Raw genomic sequence first — 17,052 nt, forward strand, 5'->3', positions numbered from 1 at the left:
AGGCAGGGAAATTACTCATGATGTGCACAGCACATCATTAGTCGTTAAGAGGTTAATTTTTTTTTACCACTTGCATAATCTTTGTTTGCTGTCAACATATAGAAGCATTCTACTTTATAAACACAGGCATCAAACACATACGGTATACAGTTTGGTCCAGATATATTTGGACACTGACCGGCTGTCATGATTTGGCCTCTGCACACCACTACTTTAAATTTAAAATGAAACACTTGAGATGTAATTGAAGTGTAGACTCTCAGGTGTAATTAAAGGGGTTCGAACAAAAATACTCTATTGAACAATTAGGAATTGCAACCATTTTTCTACAAAGCCTCCTCATTTCAGGGGCTCAAAAGTAATTGGACAAATTAATTTGACTGTAAATAATTATTATGTAACAAATTAAGTTGTTGATTTTTAATACTTTGTAGAGAATACCTTGCAGGCAACGACTGCCTTAGGTCTGGAAGCCATGAATGTCACCAAATGCTGGGTTTGCTCCTTTGCAAAGCTGTGCCAGGCCTTTACTGTAGGTGACTTCAGTTATTGCTTGGATGTTTCTGCCTTATATTTTGTCTTAAGCAGGTGAAATACATACTTGATGGGCTTGAGATCTAGTGATTGACTTGGCCATCACAGAATATTCCACTTTTTTGCCTCAAAAAACTGTTGGGTTTCTTTTGCAGTATGTAAAGCATCGTCCAATCAACTTTGCTGCATTTGGTTGCATCTGAGCAGAACTTATAGCCCTGTACACTTCAGAATTCATCTGGCTGCTTCTGTGTTCAGTCATATCATCAATAAACACTAGTAACCCAGTGCCGTTGGAAGCCATGCATGCCCATGCCATCACACTGCCTCTGCTATGTTTTAGTGAAGCTGTGGTATGCTCTGGATCATGAGTTGTTCCAAGCCAAAGAGTGTCCAAAGAATTCAAAATCTAATCTCTCATTTCTATTTTTGTCTGATTAAAAATTTGCAACTTGTGGTGAGCTCTCTGAATTTATTCTCATGCAGTCTTCTCTTTTAGACTTAGATAGTAAGGCCTAAGACACAAGGCGTGAAAATCAGAACGAGTTGAATGTGATAAAACATCGCATTTTACTCGGACCTATATTACTCTATCTGCCAGCACCCATGAGTGATTATTTTCTTAGCCCTAATCGAACCAAGAAAACAGTCGCAGCATGCTGTGGGTTCAATGCGATCCTGTTTTCTCTCGCACCCATTCAAGTCTATGGGGCGAGAGAAACATCGCACTGCACTCGCATTACACTGGTGTACTGCGAGTGCAGAGCGAGAATGGCAATAGCTGGCAATGGAGGAGAGAGGGACAAAAATCCCTCCCTCCCCTCCTCAGTGTTGGCCATCCCCTCCTCAGCTCTGGTCCACCCCTCCTCAATGCCAGCCCACCCCCCGCAGCTGTGGTACGATCGCACGATCTGACCTCAGTCGCAATGATACTCGCATGACACTCAGCTCCCTTTGTGCTGCCAGCGTGAGCTGAGTGTCAAGCAAGGATCGCAGTAGTTCCCATGTGGCCCTGGCTTTTAACAAAGACTTCCTGCAGAGCATTCTTCACTTGGCTGAATGTTCCACAGCAGTTTTTCTTCACCATGGAAAGGATTCTGCAATCATCCACCACTGCTTTTTTCCATGGACGTCCAGTCCTTTTGGAATTGCTAAGCTCAGCAGTGCTCTCGGGGTTTTTTTTCTCCATAATGTACCAAACTCATGATTTGGCCACTCCTAGCATTTCTGCTATCTCTCTGATGAATTTATTCTTGTTTCACCTCCACTGAGAGCTCCTTTGACTTCATGTTGTGGGTTCACAGCAACAGCTTGCAAATGCCACAACTGGAATTAGCTCCAGAGCTTTTACCTGCTTAGCTGATGATAGATTAATGAGGGACTAGTCTATGCAGCCCATGAAGAACTTTTGAGATAATTGTGCAATTGTGTTTTATCCCTTGAAAAAGAGGTAGCTAAATATTAAAGAGCTGCAATTCCTAAACTCTTACTCCAATTAGGATGTGAACACCCTCAAATTAAAGCTGAGAATTTGCACTTTAAGCTCATATGGATTTTATAACTGTATCTTCAATATATTTTGGTAAACAGCTAAAATGCCAAAACTGTCCAAATATTTCTGGACCTAACTGTATACCTTAGCCTACTGGGAAGCAGATACTGGTGTATAGCCGTGCATTTTAACACTAGAACTACTGAGGTAGTCATTTTGACTACTTTGCACTATGTATTTCTATATAGGTGTCACGAGTCCAGTAGTTCTAGTGTTAAATGATGGAATTGACTAAAGTATATTCAATGGAAGCAAATTCTCGGCTGTGGGAGGTAGTAGGTAAGGTGATTATTCACATAGAAATAGGTTAGTGACTGAAAAACCAATGTATAAACAATGATCTAGTGAACTATCTTTCCACTGATTTAGTGATAAACATTTTATTCCATAACGGCCCTTTAAGTTGTCCAGACTGAGGACACAGGTTTAATAACACCAAGTGAAGGACGAATGATCTTCCTGGGAAAGTTTTCAATAAATGATTTCATATACTTGCAAAAATATAATTCACAGCCAACTTCTTTCCTGATGATAAAAAGTGTCATTAACCACTGAAAGCATTTATTGTTCAACTTCATCCTACAGTCGTCTGGTTACAATTGTCTATTTAGATATTTAGATCAACTTTAGGTTAATGTGTATGGAAAACATTTGGCTACAGTCAGTTGATAGAGAATCGCTGTGCATAAAAATAATTTAAATAAGTATGGAGGACAGCTATTCCTAATAAAATCATACATTTGGTTGCCACATCCATAGTCTACATGTCTAGAAAAATATTTTTTAAAGTGATATACAAATGTGGTATTGGTGCAATGTGGGCAGTTTTCCATGGTCTGAAGCACCTTTCAGAGTCAGACCTGCCAGTCTCAAAACCTCACTGTCTCAGCTACAATCACACACCTACACACATCGCCAGTATTAACACATATACAAAACATTATTTATTCTGGACTTTACCAAGTGTTTGCCCAAGTGATGCTAGTACTGTCAGTTAAGATGGTGGGCACAGACCTAACTGGCCTTACTAGTTGAGCAAATGTGCTCCAGACCGTGGAGTGCTGCACACAGAGCATCAAGCACCTAATTTATATAACACAAAAAAATATTCTTAAATGGACATCTAAATCACAAATTTAATTATTCTTATGGTAAACTGGTCTACATTCAGATATCCTTGCTTTCTGACAGTCCTGACAGACTCCTTAAAAAGTTGCCTGTGCTTTCTTTTTTTAGAGCACCACTCCAGCGGGGTTTTTTCAGCCCTGGAATGGTACTTTAAATCTAAGTCCCCTGCCTTTGGTTTTATACCTTCCCTCTGCTATTTTCTTCCTTTTTCAGTGCTAATTAGGTCTCGCGGTGCTATCTTGTGACTTCTGACTGGCTGGAAGTCATTAAGTACCATTCAATGCAACTCTATGAGAGCCAGAATGAGGCCAAAACGAGGCTTTCATAGTATTGTATTGAGTTGTCACCTTTGGCTCGCTCCATGGAATATCGGAGCTGCAGGCAGGTCTCAAATTGCTTGAAACTTGGAAACCAGCCCATGGACTGGTCCGTGCATTGCCGAAAATGAGTCTTGGATATATTATCCGCCAGGTTGTGGTAAGCTGAATAACAGATTCTTCTTTGCTCTGGACAGTCTCAAACAATTTGTGACTTGCCGGCTGCTCCGGTGTTTCATGGAGAAAGCACTCGCATTAAGTTTTTTTTATTAGTTAAATGTGTGTATATGCATATAATGTAGCATGAGTGTGTTACTATACTTACCTACCACTGCTCCCTCCGGTGTCCAGCCCCGTTGTTCTCCTCTATGGAGTGACATCACCATTGAAGAGATGGGCAGCCGCAGCTCTGACTTCCTCTTGATGTTCGATTCATCTGAAGCCAGGATGAATAGCCTTATCCATAGGTCTGCACAAGTTTGAGCAGATAGTAATAGTGCAAAGGTTGCTAATCTGTGTATAAAGGCCGCTTTACACGCTGCGATTTCGTGACCGATATCGCTAGCGTGCGTACACGCCCCCGTTGTGCGACATGGGCAAATCGCTTCCTGTGGCGCACAACATCGCGCGGACCTGTCACATTACTTACCTGCCTACCGACATCGCTGTGACCGGCGAACCGCCTCCTTTCTAAGGGGGCGGTTCGTTCAGCATCACAGCGACGTCACAGCAGCGTCACTGAACCGCCGCCCAATAGAAGCGGAGGGGCGGAGATGAGTGGGACATAACATCCCGCCCAGCTCCTTCCTTCCTCATTGCCGGCGGCCGCAGGTAAGGTGAGGTTCCTCGTTCCTGCGGTGTCACACATAGCGATGTGTGCTGCCACAGGAGTGACGAACTACTTCGTACACCGATCAGCAGCGATATTTGAGAATGGACCCCCATGTCACCGATGAGCGATTTTGAACATTTTTGCGATGATTCAAAATCGCTCATAGGTGTCACACGCAAAGACATCGCTAAAGCGACCGGATGTGCGTCACAAAATCCGTGACCCCAATGAGATCGCTGTAGCGATCTCGTAGCATGTAAAGCCACCCTTAGCCTTGCAAAACAAAAAGCATAAACCTATAAAAAAAAAACCATACATGTGAAGGCTTTGGTAACAGTTAATCTATTCCATCCATGAGATGGCATGGGAAACTGATTAGAGAAAGGCTTCTCTTTTTATATTTGTTGTGTATCAGAATAAAGAGATTTATTATCAGATCAGTAACAGTAATCACAGATACGATTATATGTTTCTACTTTCCATTCATTATTTCTTCTTAGTTAAATATTGACTTTGGTTTTCCATTACGGCAGGACTTTCCCACACTGTGTTGGCAAGTGAAGTCATTGATCTTCCAGCTCCACTTTAATGTGTGGTCTGTTAGAAAGTGTCGGTGTAGGTCAAGGCCATTGTGGTGAACAGAAGTCTTGTGGCTAGAGATTACGTTAGTGTTTGGCTTCACTCTTATTAGTTAGATAGTGTTATACTCAGGGCATAGATGGCTTGTTTGATTCATGGCACAAACTACATAATTTATTTTACTGCCATTTGAAATACTGTATATTTCCTAATACGTATGTGTTTTAGGTTATAATCGCTGGTAAACTGCTGAGCAATTGGTATTCAAAATTGAACAGGGATGTATGACATAATGCCATAGGAATAATTGCTTTATGTGTTTTGCACTTTCTACACTAATTTTAATCTAGTCCTAGACCGTTTTAACAGCATGTTTGGCTGTGAGTTTATAAAGGGAGATCTCCTATAAAATGTCTCCTTTAATCCACTTTAAATATTGTTACTATATTGAGCTATATCAATTGTACCTCTGAGTTTTATATAGATGAGTGGGTATGTCAAGGCAGGTTGGAAAACCTGATTTACAGTCCTTGTCTCCTGCCTTAACATTTCTACATGCTCAATAACTACCAGTAAAGGCCGCTTTACACGCAACGACATTGCTAACGAAATGTCGTTAGGGTCACGGAATTTGTGACGCACATCCGGCCTCGTTAGCGACGTCGTTGTGCGTGAAAAGCAGGAACGACCGTTAACGATCAAAATTACTTACCTAATCATTGATCACTGACACGTCGTTCTGTTCCCAAATATTGTTGCTGTTGCAAGACGCAGGTTGTTTGTCTTTCCTTAGGCAGCACACATCGCTATGTGTGACACCGCAGGAACGAGGCACAACATCATAACTGCGGCCACCGGCAATGAAGAAGGAAGGAGGTGGGCGGGATATTCCGGCCACTCATCTCCGCCCCTCTGCTTCTATTGGGCGGCCGCTTAGTGACGCCGCTGTGACGCCAAACAAACCTCCCCCGGCGGTTCGCCGGCCACAGCGATTCGCTAGGCAGGTAAGTACGTGTGACGGGTCCTAGCGATGTTGTGCGCCATGGGCAGCAATTTGCCCGTGATGCACAACCGACAGGGTGGGTGCTTTCACCAGTGACATCACTAGCGATGTTGCTGTGTGTAAAGTGGCCTTAACTCCATTTCTAAGCAAGGCTGTTTTGTAGTGATGCGTGAATTGAGATCAAGTCGAATTTTCTAAAATTTGCACTTGAACTTGAAGTCAAACTCCAAGCTATCTGATTTGACAGTATTGCTAATAAATAATTCTGGTTGCCAATTTGGAGAATGTATTGCTCACCACCTTGCTCACCAGCCTGGCCACTCCGCTGTTTGCTGCCTACCGTCCGGTTCCTAGTGCCTTCTCTTTCAGTTGTTTCGTGCCATATCTGCCTGTTATTTACTTTAGGCTGAGAATACTGACTGTAACCGGGCCTTAGGGTCAGTATGCCTCGTAAAGGTTGTAATTAGGGATGATCGAATACCTCCAATATTCGGCAATGCCCATATTCGCCAAATAGGTCACCGCTATTCGACTATTTGCGAATATTCGATGCACAATGTAAGTCTATGGGAAACCCGAGTAGTTGCCGAATAGGAACTATTCGGGCTTCCCATAGACTTACATTGCGCATCGAATATTCGCATAGTGGCAAACTATTCGTTGGATATTCGCAAAGCCGAATATTGCCGAATATTTGTGATATTCGATCATCCCTAGTTGTGATGTCATAGAGCATAATAAGTGCTAATAGGGTTTCACCAGATAAACAACAGGTTAGTATATAAATTTAGACACTCACCGATTGTGGTTGTGAAGGGTCACAACCACCATAGATAGCATAAGATAATGGCGGCTGCCGCGGCCTCACATGGAGATGTCTTCAGAGTAAGAGGAGAAAAAGGGGTTAATCCCGCGCAATCCGCCAAATAAGATGTAGAAATGTCGATAAATTAATCACTCTTTTATTCCATAGGTCTACGCGTTTTGAGGTGTAAAAGCCTCTTCCTCAGAACCAGAATATGGAATATGTTGATATTCTAGTCCTAAGGAAGAGGTTTTTACACCTCGAAATGCGTAGACTTATGGAACAAAAGAGTGATTAATTTATCAACATTTCTATATCTTATTTGGCGGATTGCGTGGGATAACCCCTTTTTCTCCTCCTACTCTGAAGACATAGTTGTGATGTCATGACATAGGCCTGGTCACAGCTGGAAGTCTCATCCTATAGTGAAGAACAGGTAGGACAATGAGACAATGAGAATCAAGCAACAGAATGGCCAGTGAAGTGAGTGGTCAGCTGAGTATTCATTAATATTCATTATTTTATACAAATTTACAAATATTTAGATTGTAATAAGGAACATTCATTTTGTGGTGAATAACTTTGCTGCAAATTAAGTTTCCTGGGAAAAATCTGTGCAAGCAGTTAAATTTGATTTTGAAACAAACTGCTCATCACTATTGTCCCACATTATTTTTTGCTTGGAATGACTGGTAGTTTCCTGGAGAAGAAGCTATACTGGTCTGTTCTTTCAGATTGTAATCCACATGAGTGTAGTATAAGTGCTCGCTATATGGCATAAGACATAATAGGGCAGATTCAATTATCAAAATGCGCTAGAATTCTGATTTTACTGGAACCTGCCACCTCCAGAAATGCTAATTACCAGCAGATATAGTAGTAATCTGCAGGTAAATAGCACTTAAATTCTGCCTGGCTGCCTTACTGGAACAGCAGCTACAGGGAGAAAATGAAGTTATGTTCTTTTTGCAGATGCTCACTTCCAGTCATTGGGGCATTGCAGGGAACAGCTATAGTCGTAACTTAAAATAGTGTTTAATGATGCGTTGTAATAACTCCCCTGTACATTGACAGTCTGCTCTGTTCACACACACAAACATGCTCTACACACATGCTGCAAAGCAGGCTGTCAGTCAGTGTGTTGGAGAGTGATTACATTGTGCTTACTGTGTAGTGAGGGGTGACAGTAATTACTCCCTGCACTGCTCCTATAACTGGAATCAAGCAGCTGCATGGAGAATATAAGTTCATTTTCTCCCTGTAGCTGCAGGTCTAGTAAACCAACCTAACATGATTTAAATTGCCATTTACCTGCAAATTACCTCTATATCTGTTAGTAAATACCTTTACTGAAGGTGACAGGTTACCTTTTCGATTAAGCTAGATGGGTGAGATGCAGCTTTCTAAACTTTCCTGTTTGAACCACAATGAAGCAAAAGTAGGATGACATAATCATTTTCATTAAAACATTATATGGATTGTAAAACCGGTCACTAGAAAAGGTGATGCCAGGAATGATCTGCTATCTTTGCCAATGACTCTTATGAGATTTAATGGTTTTCATCATTCAACTGGTTTATGGTTTCTAGACTTGTTTAATTTGTTGTTTACATACAGAATGCTGATTATTTCTGATCATGTATCAAACAAACAAAACTTGATGGGAAATATTGATCGTCTATGTATTCTTTGCACTCTATGTGTATCAATCTTACGTGACGTCTGTCCAGTTTGTGTTGTGCCCTGCACAGTAACTTTCCTGTCCCTATGAAGAAAGGCATTTATTGCACAAGTGTCGGTACTAAGAAATACTTGGCATCAGTGCTCTGTGCTCCGTCGATCTAACTTGGGCAATAACATCATTTTTGTGTGTACCGTAGACTTCCAGGACCTTCCAGGGTGCCAGCTGCAGGCAGCAGTACCAAGGTTCAGGGAACAGCTAATCTAAACCGTAGAAGTCAGAGCTTTAACAGCATTGACAAAAACAAACCACCTCAATATGCAAATGGAAATGAAAAAGGTAAGTGAGATCGAAATGTTGTAACGAATGAACAGTAGAGCTTTGTATCTTGTATGATTGCCTATGATGTATATATATAGTGTTTAGAACATGTAGTGTACTATTATAACATGTGCTATATACAATACATATATATATATATATATATATATATATATATATATATATATATATATATATATATATATATATATATATATATATGTATAGTTTCTCTTTTCCATTAAGAACCAGTGAACTTGAAAACATCCATAAATATATATCCTGATTAGCGATTTAATAGTCTTACTAGCGTTTATAGTATATAATTATTAAACTGGTCATCACTTTTACACACTCTATGCACACATTGTACATTTATATTATCTCAACAATCTGTAAATGTGAACGCATGCTTAAATAGTACGAACCAATAATATAAATGTTATAGATGATGATAATATTAATATTTAACAACACATCCCGCTTTTCTCCGTGAATATCACTGCATCTGCTATTTAGAGAAGACTTTGTCAATTGCTCTAATCTTCTAGCCGGCCACCAGATGGGGACAGTGCCTAGGAAATGGTTTTCTGGCTTCAGCTTTAGCATTCACCCTCTATTCCAGCTTGGGAATTGAAGCTGATAACCATTGTAATTAATTGTACAGAATTATTTGCATCACGGCCTACAAGTGCAGTATATAAATGAATGTACCCTTGTGACCAGATTAAAAAAAGCTGAATATTTGACAGCCCCCCTATGGATTAATATATAAATAGTGCAATGTCATGTAGAAGAAATTGCTTTCTAGATGTTTTATTTCTTTCAAAGTGTATGGATTAAAGCATCATCAATCCCTACTTGTGTCCTGTTATTGAAGAGCGGCAGGCAGAACACATGCTGCTATTACCGGCATCGCTCGGTGTTAGTACAGAAATGACTGCACTGCATGCTGTGTCTTAGGTGATTGCTGCTGCACAGATTATTTTAACTACTTCAGCATTTCTTTCTTACTCATATTTTATTTTGACGAATTGATGTTACTTTACAGCATTACATCTTTAATGTATGTGTTTTACCTATGTATTCGGTAAAACCTCATGTTGTAGATGTAGACACTCAATCAGGTTGGCTTTAAAGGGAACTTGTCACCATGAAAATGCCTTCCAATCTCTAAGCATAATCTTTATATAAAGGGGAGCAGAGAAGATTGATATATAGCTTTGTGAGAAACGATTCAATATAACCTGTGTATTAATCATTTAAGGCCCTGTCCGCACATTGCGTTTTTACTCGCTTTTTTTGCGTTTTTGCTGCAGAAACTTCTTGAGAAAATAGTTGTAAACTTTCTGCAGACATTTCCCAGCAAAACCTATGGGAAAAGAAAAATAGCTGTGCGCACACTGCGTTTTTTTTTCTCAAGAACATTCTTTCTGCACAATTTCTTGAGAAAAAGAATGAGCATGTCACTTCTTTTCTGCAGGTACCTACGGATTTTGCCATAGATAATGGTCAAAAAACGCAGAGACCAACCTGTGGAAAAAACACATAAAAAAGTATCAATAACGCATCAAAAACGCACAAAAACGCTCAAAAATGCGGTAAAAATGCATGCGTTTTTCAGTTCGTTATTAGTGCATTTTTTAATGCAAGTGCGCTAATCTCTCAGACTCTCAAGAAATTTCTTGAGAAAAATTATTTTTCTAGTGCGCACAGGGCCTAATCCTCTGCTCTTTCTGGGATTTTTGGTCCAGTGGGCGGTCCTATCAGTGACTCACAGTTATCTCTGCATGTATAGTTCTACAAAGGAAAGCCGTCAGTCATTGATAGGACCGCCCACTGGACCAAAAATACCCGAGAAGCAGAGGACTAAATGATTAATACACAGGTTATACTGGATTTTTCTCACAAAGCTATATATCAATCCACTCAGCTCTCCCTTCTTTATAACATAGTACCTGCAGATTGGACGGCATTTGCAAGGTTCCCTTTAAAATGAGAAAACTGACAGCACTTCTTAACAGACAAGTGTCAACAGGTGCATACTGAATATTAAACATTCTCTAACCAATATACAGCACTCTGAGACGATAAGGTATGCAAACATTGATTACAGGAATTTAGACCTGCATTACTGCTAAGAAATTAAATTAAAAAAATGTGGACATGTAGCGCATAATAAAGACCAGGGTTATGTGAGCCCAACAGCCAGCATCAAGGCGTATCTCTTTTTGCTGGGTTCACTTTAAAGTTGGTGGCGCTCTTGCACTGTTTATTCTCAAAATGCAATAGCACCTAATATAATTTATTTAAGAAATTGATATTGAAAGGGAGATACATTATTTGTTTTTTAAACTTCCAAGCATAACCTAATTTGCTAACATCGATCCATTTGAACCACTCTTGATCTCTAAGCAGTTTTTTTTACCCTTTCGTACTAAAAGGAGCAGCAAAAGAGTTTTTCTGCAAAAGTATGATGGATTCATTGTGAACACAGTACAGACCATGTATATCAAACAACCATAACATTAAAAATGACATTTTAAGCAAATAACATTTATCTTCTTACAATGGCATCTGTCAAGGGGTGGGCAACATTAGGGAGTGAGTGAAGTCTGTTCTTGAAGTCGATGTGCTGGAAGCGGAAAAAAATGAGAAAGCAAAATGGTCTAAGTGACTTTAATGCGAGGCATATTGTGATTGCTAGACTCCAAAATGGCAGGTCTTTTGTAGTATTTCCGATATGCAGCAGTTAGTAACTACCAAAAGTGGTCCAAGTAAGGATAACGGATGAACTAGTGAGTATAATGGCTACCCACATCTCTTTGATGCAAATAGGACCTAAAATTTAGCAATGTAGTACAATCTCACAGAAAAGCAGTTATAGCACACAATGCTGAAAATGTTAAAGGTTCCCTGTTTCGTTGTACATGTAATCTGATTTGCAGAAAGTCTGCTTTGGAGAAGAAGAAACTGAGCAGAATCATACAGTTAAAACCAGAAGTTTCCATCAGCTCTCTATAAAGACACATCTGCATGTTTTTCTCACTATCTGACATGAAATCAGAAAAATCCATTCCTGTTTTAGGTCAATTAGGAACCAAAATTATTTATATTTGACAAATGCCAGAATTATGAGAGATAGAGAGTGCTCTAAGGTATTTTTAGTACTTTCTGGAAAGTCAATTTTAATAGTCTTTGCTACCATTGCCCTTATACTGTATTACTTGGGTGAAACGTTTTGGATATCCTTCCACAAGCTTCTCACAATAGTTGGTAGGAATTTGGGCCCATTCCTCCTGACAGAACTGGTGTAACTGAGACATGTTTGTAGGTTGCCTTGCTTGCACTGGCCTTTTCAGCTTTGCCTATAAAATTTCAATAGGATTGAGATCAGGGATTTGTGATGGCCACTCCAAAACATTGACTTTGTTATTATTAAGCCACTTTGTAACCAGTTTGGCTATATGTTTTGGGTCATTGTCCATTTGGAAGACCCATTTCCACCCAAGCTTTAAGCTCCTGGCTGATGTCTTGAGATGTTGCTTCAGTACTGCCACACAATCTTCTCATGATTCCATCTATTTTGTGAAGTGCACAAGTCCCTCCTGCAGCAAAACAACTCCATCCCTGCCTTAAAACATTCTCTCTCTCATTATTCTGGCATTTGGCAAATATAAATAATTTTGGTTCCTAATTGACCTAAAACGGGAAAGGTTTATTTTGATTTAATCTCAGATAGTGACAAAAACCTGCATTTGTGTCTTTTTAGATAGTGTATAGAAACTTCTAGTTTCAACTGTATATAGGTTTGTTGGAAAAGAATCAGTGTAACTTGTATTTTATTAATTGAAACCTTTAATGTTTGCATGCAGGAGTCCTGTGAGTGGACCTACTAGTGTGCGTGGGGGTGGCAGTGGGCTGTAGTTGTGGGCAGAGGCGAGCCGCTGCTTCCAGGCAGTGTCTCTCTTCTGTGCTGCACTTCTGCCACTTCCACAGTGCAACCAGGGACATCGCAGCTTCTCCTCCTCAGGACAAATTCAGACACAAAGTCCAGATTAACGTTTGACACTTCTTTACTGAACAACTTGCACAGTCTCTGTGCAATACATCTGCTGCGGGCACATAGCTTGAATTTTACAGGCATGTTACTGTTTGGTTTCAGTTCACATTTTCCTGCACACTGCTCCCTCCTGCACTTCTCTTCAGTTTCTATACGACTGCCTGTTTCCCCAACACCACAGTGGCATCTAGAAAACTCATGGAGTCCCACATGAATCTAATTGCATTCCCGTCCAACAGGGATTTGACACACCACCAGACAGTGTTCCTTCACCACTGTCTCTGTGACAACCCATTCGTCCAGGTCTTTGTTACCTCACGCCTAGATCGGTCCTATTGGAGTCAGTTGCTTCCCAGAAATTCCACTAGAATCAAGGCCCACAACTTCAGGGTCAGTCCGTGCCTATTTCTGCACCCGGCTACTGAAGAGTTTCCTTTGTCAACTTGATCTGGGTTTCCTGGGGTGACCCCGAGGATCTGGCCAAATTACTCTGGGCTTCTCTAACTATACCTCCTTCAGGTACAGCTTCTTCTCTCTACTCAATGGTGACCCTATCTGACTAATCCCAACTGTCAACTCACTGTTCCTGGGCAGATTTAACCTTTTAACTGCTTCAGACCTATTCTACATCCAAACTCCAAACTAAGGGACTGGGAGCAGTGACACTTAGTGGTGCCTGAAAACAGTGCACCTGAGAGCACAGACATATAAACAGCATCGGACTGGCTACCGGAGGAATCCCCTGTAATACCAGGTCTGGATTCAGTTACCTCCATTGCACTCCGGAGCTCTCACCTGAGCTCCGGAGGGCAGCCTAGACTGCACCGCGAGCGCCAAGTGATTGATTCTCCGGCGATTGCGGTTCAGTTCATGACATCTGCAGTCATCCTGGGCTCATCTCCGGTGCTCTCACCTAAACTCCGGATTGCAGCCCGGCCTGTCTGCAGCTGTTATGAACTGAACCGCAATCGCCGGGGATTCAATCACTCGGCGCTCGCGGTGCAGACCTGCAAACTCTGAGATCAGACCAGACTGCAGCTGAGAGCTACGGAGTGCAAAGCAGGTAACTGAATCCAGGCCTGGCATTACAGGAGATTCCTCCAGTAGCCAGCCCGACGCTGCATATAAGCAACATTTTCCATACATAAATACACAAAATAATCATGACGTCTTCAGGGGGGCTGCAGGGCACCGGTCACCCTCCTACAAGTGATTGAAAGTTATCTCTGCATGAATAGTCAAACAGGGAAAACTGGTAATCATTAAATAGCACTGCCCACTGAACCTATATGCATACAAATAGCAAGGATCAATACATAAAATACATGTTTTACTGAAACTTTTCCCCACAAGGATATATATCAATCTGATCAACTCCTCCTACTCTGCAACATCCTACCTGCAGGTCAGATAACAGTTTCAACATAACCGGTTTGCTTAAATGGTAGCTATAATAGAAAGTATCAGCACACAGATTGTAGCTTGCTACATACGGGTTTTGGGCACATACCAGTTGAAGTGTCCATGATGACCCCTGTACTCTGCCTCAAACTCTGCAAGTGAGCATCAGGTCTGGACAATAGTAGCCTGGCCTAATGAGCATTATGTGGACATGTGTGTATCATTTATATGGGGAAGAAATGGCCAGCTAAAAACTGTTACAGAGCAAACAGCAAATTGCCCAAATCTCAGTCAGACCAGGCATCTGTGGAATGTGCTGGAAGGACAAGTCTGAATCTTCTGAGGAACTACCTCAGAGTACACAGAACTTATAGTATACAATGGTAATGACTTGGTAACAGATACAATGAACATCTTCAGTGGTCTAGTGTAGTCTACACCTTGAAGTATGCATTCTGCAAAATCAATGATTATTTGGTCAACCAGTGTGCTCCATGAGCAATATAAATAATTCAGACCGTTATATGGCATTCATAATATGGTGAGAGGCACATGCGATGTCGCAGCGTGTAAAGCCCGCTTTATTTGTAAAAAAAATGAGCTGAGCTTTACTTACCCTCCATGGGTCCAGCACAGACTCTTCACTACTGTCTCGGTCTCTCCTATTTGGCTACAATGGTGACATGACATTGACAGCACTGCAGCCGATCACCGAGCTCAGTGGCTAATGCCATCTGACGGTTTAGTAATTCTTCTTTTTTTATAACTATTTAACATTAGGTCATAAAGTTTTCTGAAAGGGGACAAGCTCTTTAATAATGCTCATGGGGTGAAAGATATAGCAGTAGTCTACCTAGATTAGTGATCAATCGGAGGAAAGAGCATACGCAGAGGGTATCTGTCAGTGTACTAGGTTGGTCTGGGGTCAGGTACCAAGACAGAGGTTTTTATTACACCCACAGGAAAAAGACGAGAGGCTAAGTACATGACCTAAAAATGATATGCAAGTTTTAAGAACAAATGCCATAAATCTTCCCCCAATAACTTGCTAGAGCCATCTCTCAATGTTTTATAAACAAGACGTATAATGCTAATACAAAACACAGTTATTAAAGATATGTATATATATATATATATATATATATATATATATATGTATGTAATGCTGCCACCAGGGGGAGCCAGAGCTCTGTAGCATAATACACTACACAGAGCAATGAGAACCAGGAAGTGAATTCACAGCGTTCTCATGCATTACCTCAAAGCACAGCTGAGAAGCAGAGCTGCAGAGCATGCAAGGAATAGTCACACAGGCTGGGTCAAACACCACATGGGCAGAAGCAGGACCGGAGGGATGAGCAAAAGCGGAGTGTCAAAGTCAGGCCAAGGTCAGTACCGAGGAAGCAACCGAGTGGGGAAATAGGAGAGGGGTCAGAGGACAGGAGGGACGACCAGGGGATGGAACACAGACAAGGGCACGGGGGCACAGGAACAGACAGATCAGGATATCACTCACAGGACCAGCAATCACAGGCACAGCAGTGCTAAGCTTATAGCCGGCACTGGTTCACTGGAAATGCCAGCTTTTAAGGCATCCAGCGTCTGGAAGTGAGGCTCGAGAGAAGGCTCCGCCCCCTAGCCATGTGGACAGGGAGGCGAACCATGACAGTACCCCCTCCTCAAGGGGGGGCCACCGGACCCCCAGGCTTCCCAGGATACTTTCGGTGGAAAGCCGCAATTAACCGATCGGCCCGCACGGATCGAGCCGGCACCCAGGACCGGTCCTCCGGACCGTAACCCTTCCAATGAATCAGATACTGGAGAGAACTACGAACCCAATGAGAGTCGATAATACGCTGAATTTCGTACTCCTCCTCGCCGTCCACCAGTATCGGAGCCGGAGGGGTCTGAGAATCCACCACCGAAGGAACAAATGGCTTAAGCAAGGAGGTATGAAACACATTGGGAATACGCAAGGTCTGGGGCAGTTGCAACCAAAAGGCCACCGGGTTGATCACTTCGATGATCTCATAGGGCCCTATAAACTTAGGACCCAACTTAGCAGACGGAACCCTGAGCCTGATATTCCGAGTGGACAGCCACACTTTGTCCCCCACCTGAAAGGGGGGTCCCAGAGAACGGCGTTTGTCCGCTTGGCGTTTCTGGGACTGTTGAGCCGTCACGATGCACCGCCGTACCTCCTTCCCCACCTCCCCCAGATGCTGAACAATGGAGTCGGCCCCTGGACACCCTGAATCCACTCTAGAGAAGGTCCCGAAGTGAGGGTGAAACCCGTAATTACAGAAGAAGGGAGAAGTTCCCGTAGACTGATGGACTCTGCTATTGAATGCAAACTCCGCAAGGGGCAAAAACGTACACCAATCCTCCTGCTGAGCAGAAACCAAGCACCGCAGGATTTGCTCAAGGGTCTGATTTGTCCTTTCCGTCTGCCCATTGGACTCGGGATGATAGGCGGACGAGAAGGACAACTCAATTCCCAACCGCCTGCACAAGGCCCTCCAAAACCGAGAAATGAATTATACCCCCCTGTCAGACACAATATTCAGGGGCAACCCATGTAACCGAACCACCTGGTCAATAAAGTGGTTGGCAAGGGCCACAGCAGAAGGTAGACCGGAGAGGGGAACAAAATGTGCCTGTTTACTAAAACGATCCACCACCACCCAGATCATAGTCATACCATTTGAGACAGGGAGGTCCGTAATGAAATCCATGGACAAGTGGATCCATGGTCTTTCAAGAACAGGTAATGGAACCAGTTCCCCGGCCGGCCGGTTACGACATACCTTAGTACGGGCACATGTAGCACAGTCAG

General features: G+C 42.1%; 1 protein-coding gene across 10 annotated transcripts in view; it reads left to right on the plus strand.

Annotated features, from left to right (window-relative positions):
• NAV3 (neuron navigator 3) overlaps nucleotides 1-17,052 on the plus strand; it is a 1,060,193-nt gene that overhangs the window by 805,811 nt on the left and 237,330 nt on the right. For all 10 annotated transcript variants that reach the window (XM_075344930.1, XM_075344922.1, XM_075344924.1 and 7 more), the window contains one exon: nucleotides 8,631-8,770. In XM_075344930.1, the coding sequence (XP_075201045.1) occupies nucleotides 8,631-8,770 (140 nt within the window). The remainder of the gene's footprint in view (nucleotides 1-8,630; nucleotides 8,771-17,052) is intronic.

This window comes from Anomaloglossus baeobatrachus, chromosome 4 (genome assembly GCF_048569485.1).
Source record: "Anomaloglossus baeobatrachus isolate aAnoBae1 chromosome 4, aAnoBae1.hap1, whole genome shotgun sequence".
NCBI lineage: Eukaryota > Metazoa > Chordata > Amphibia > Anura > Aromobatidae > Anomaloglossus > Anomaloglossus baeobatrachus.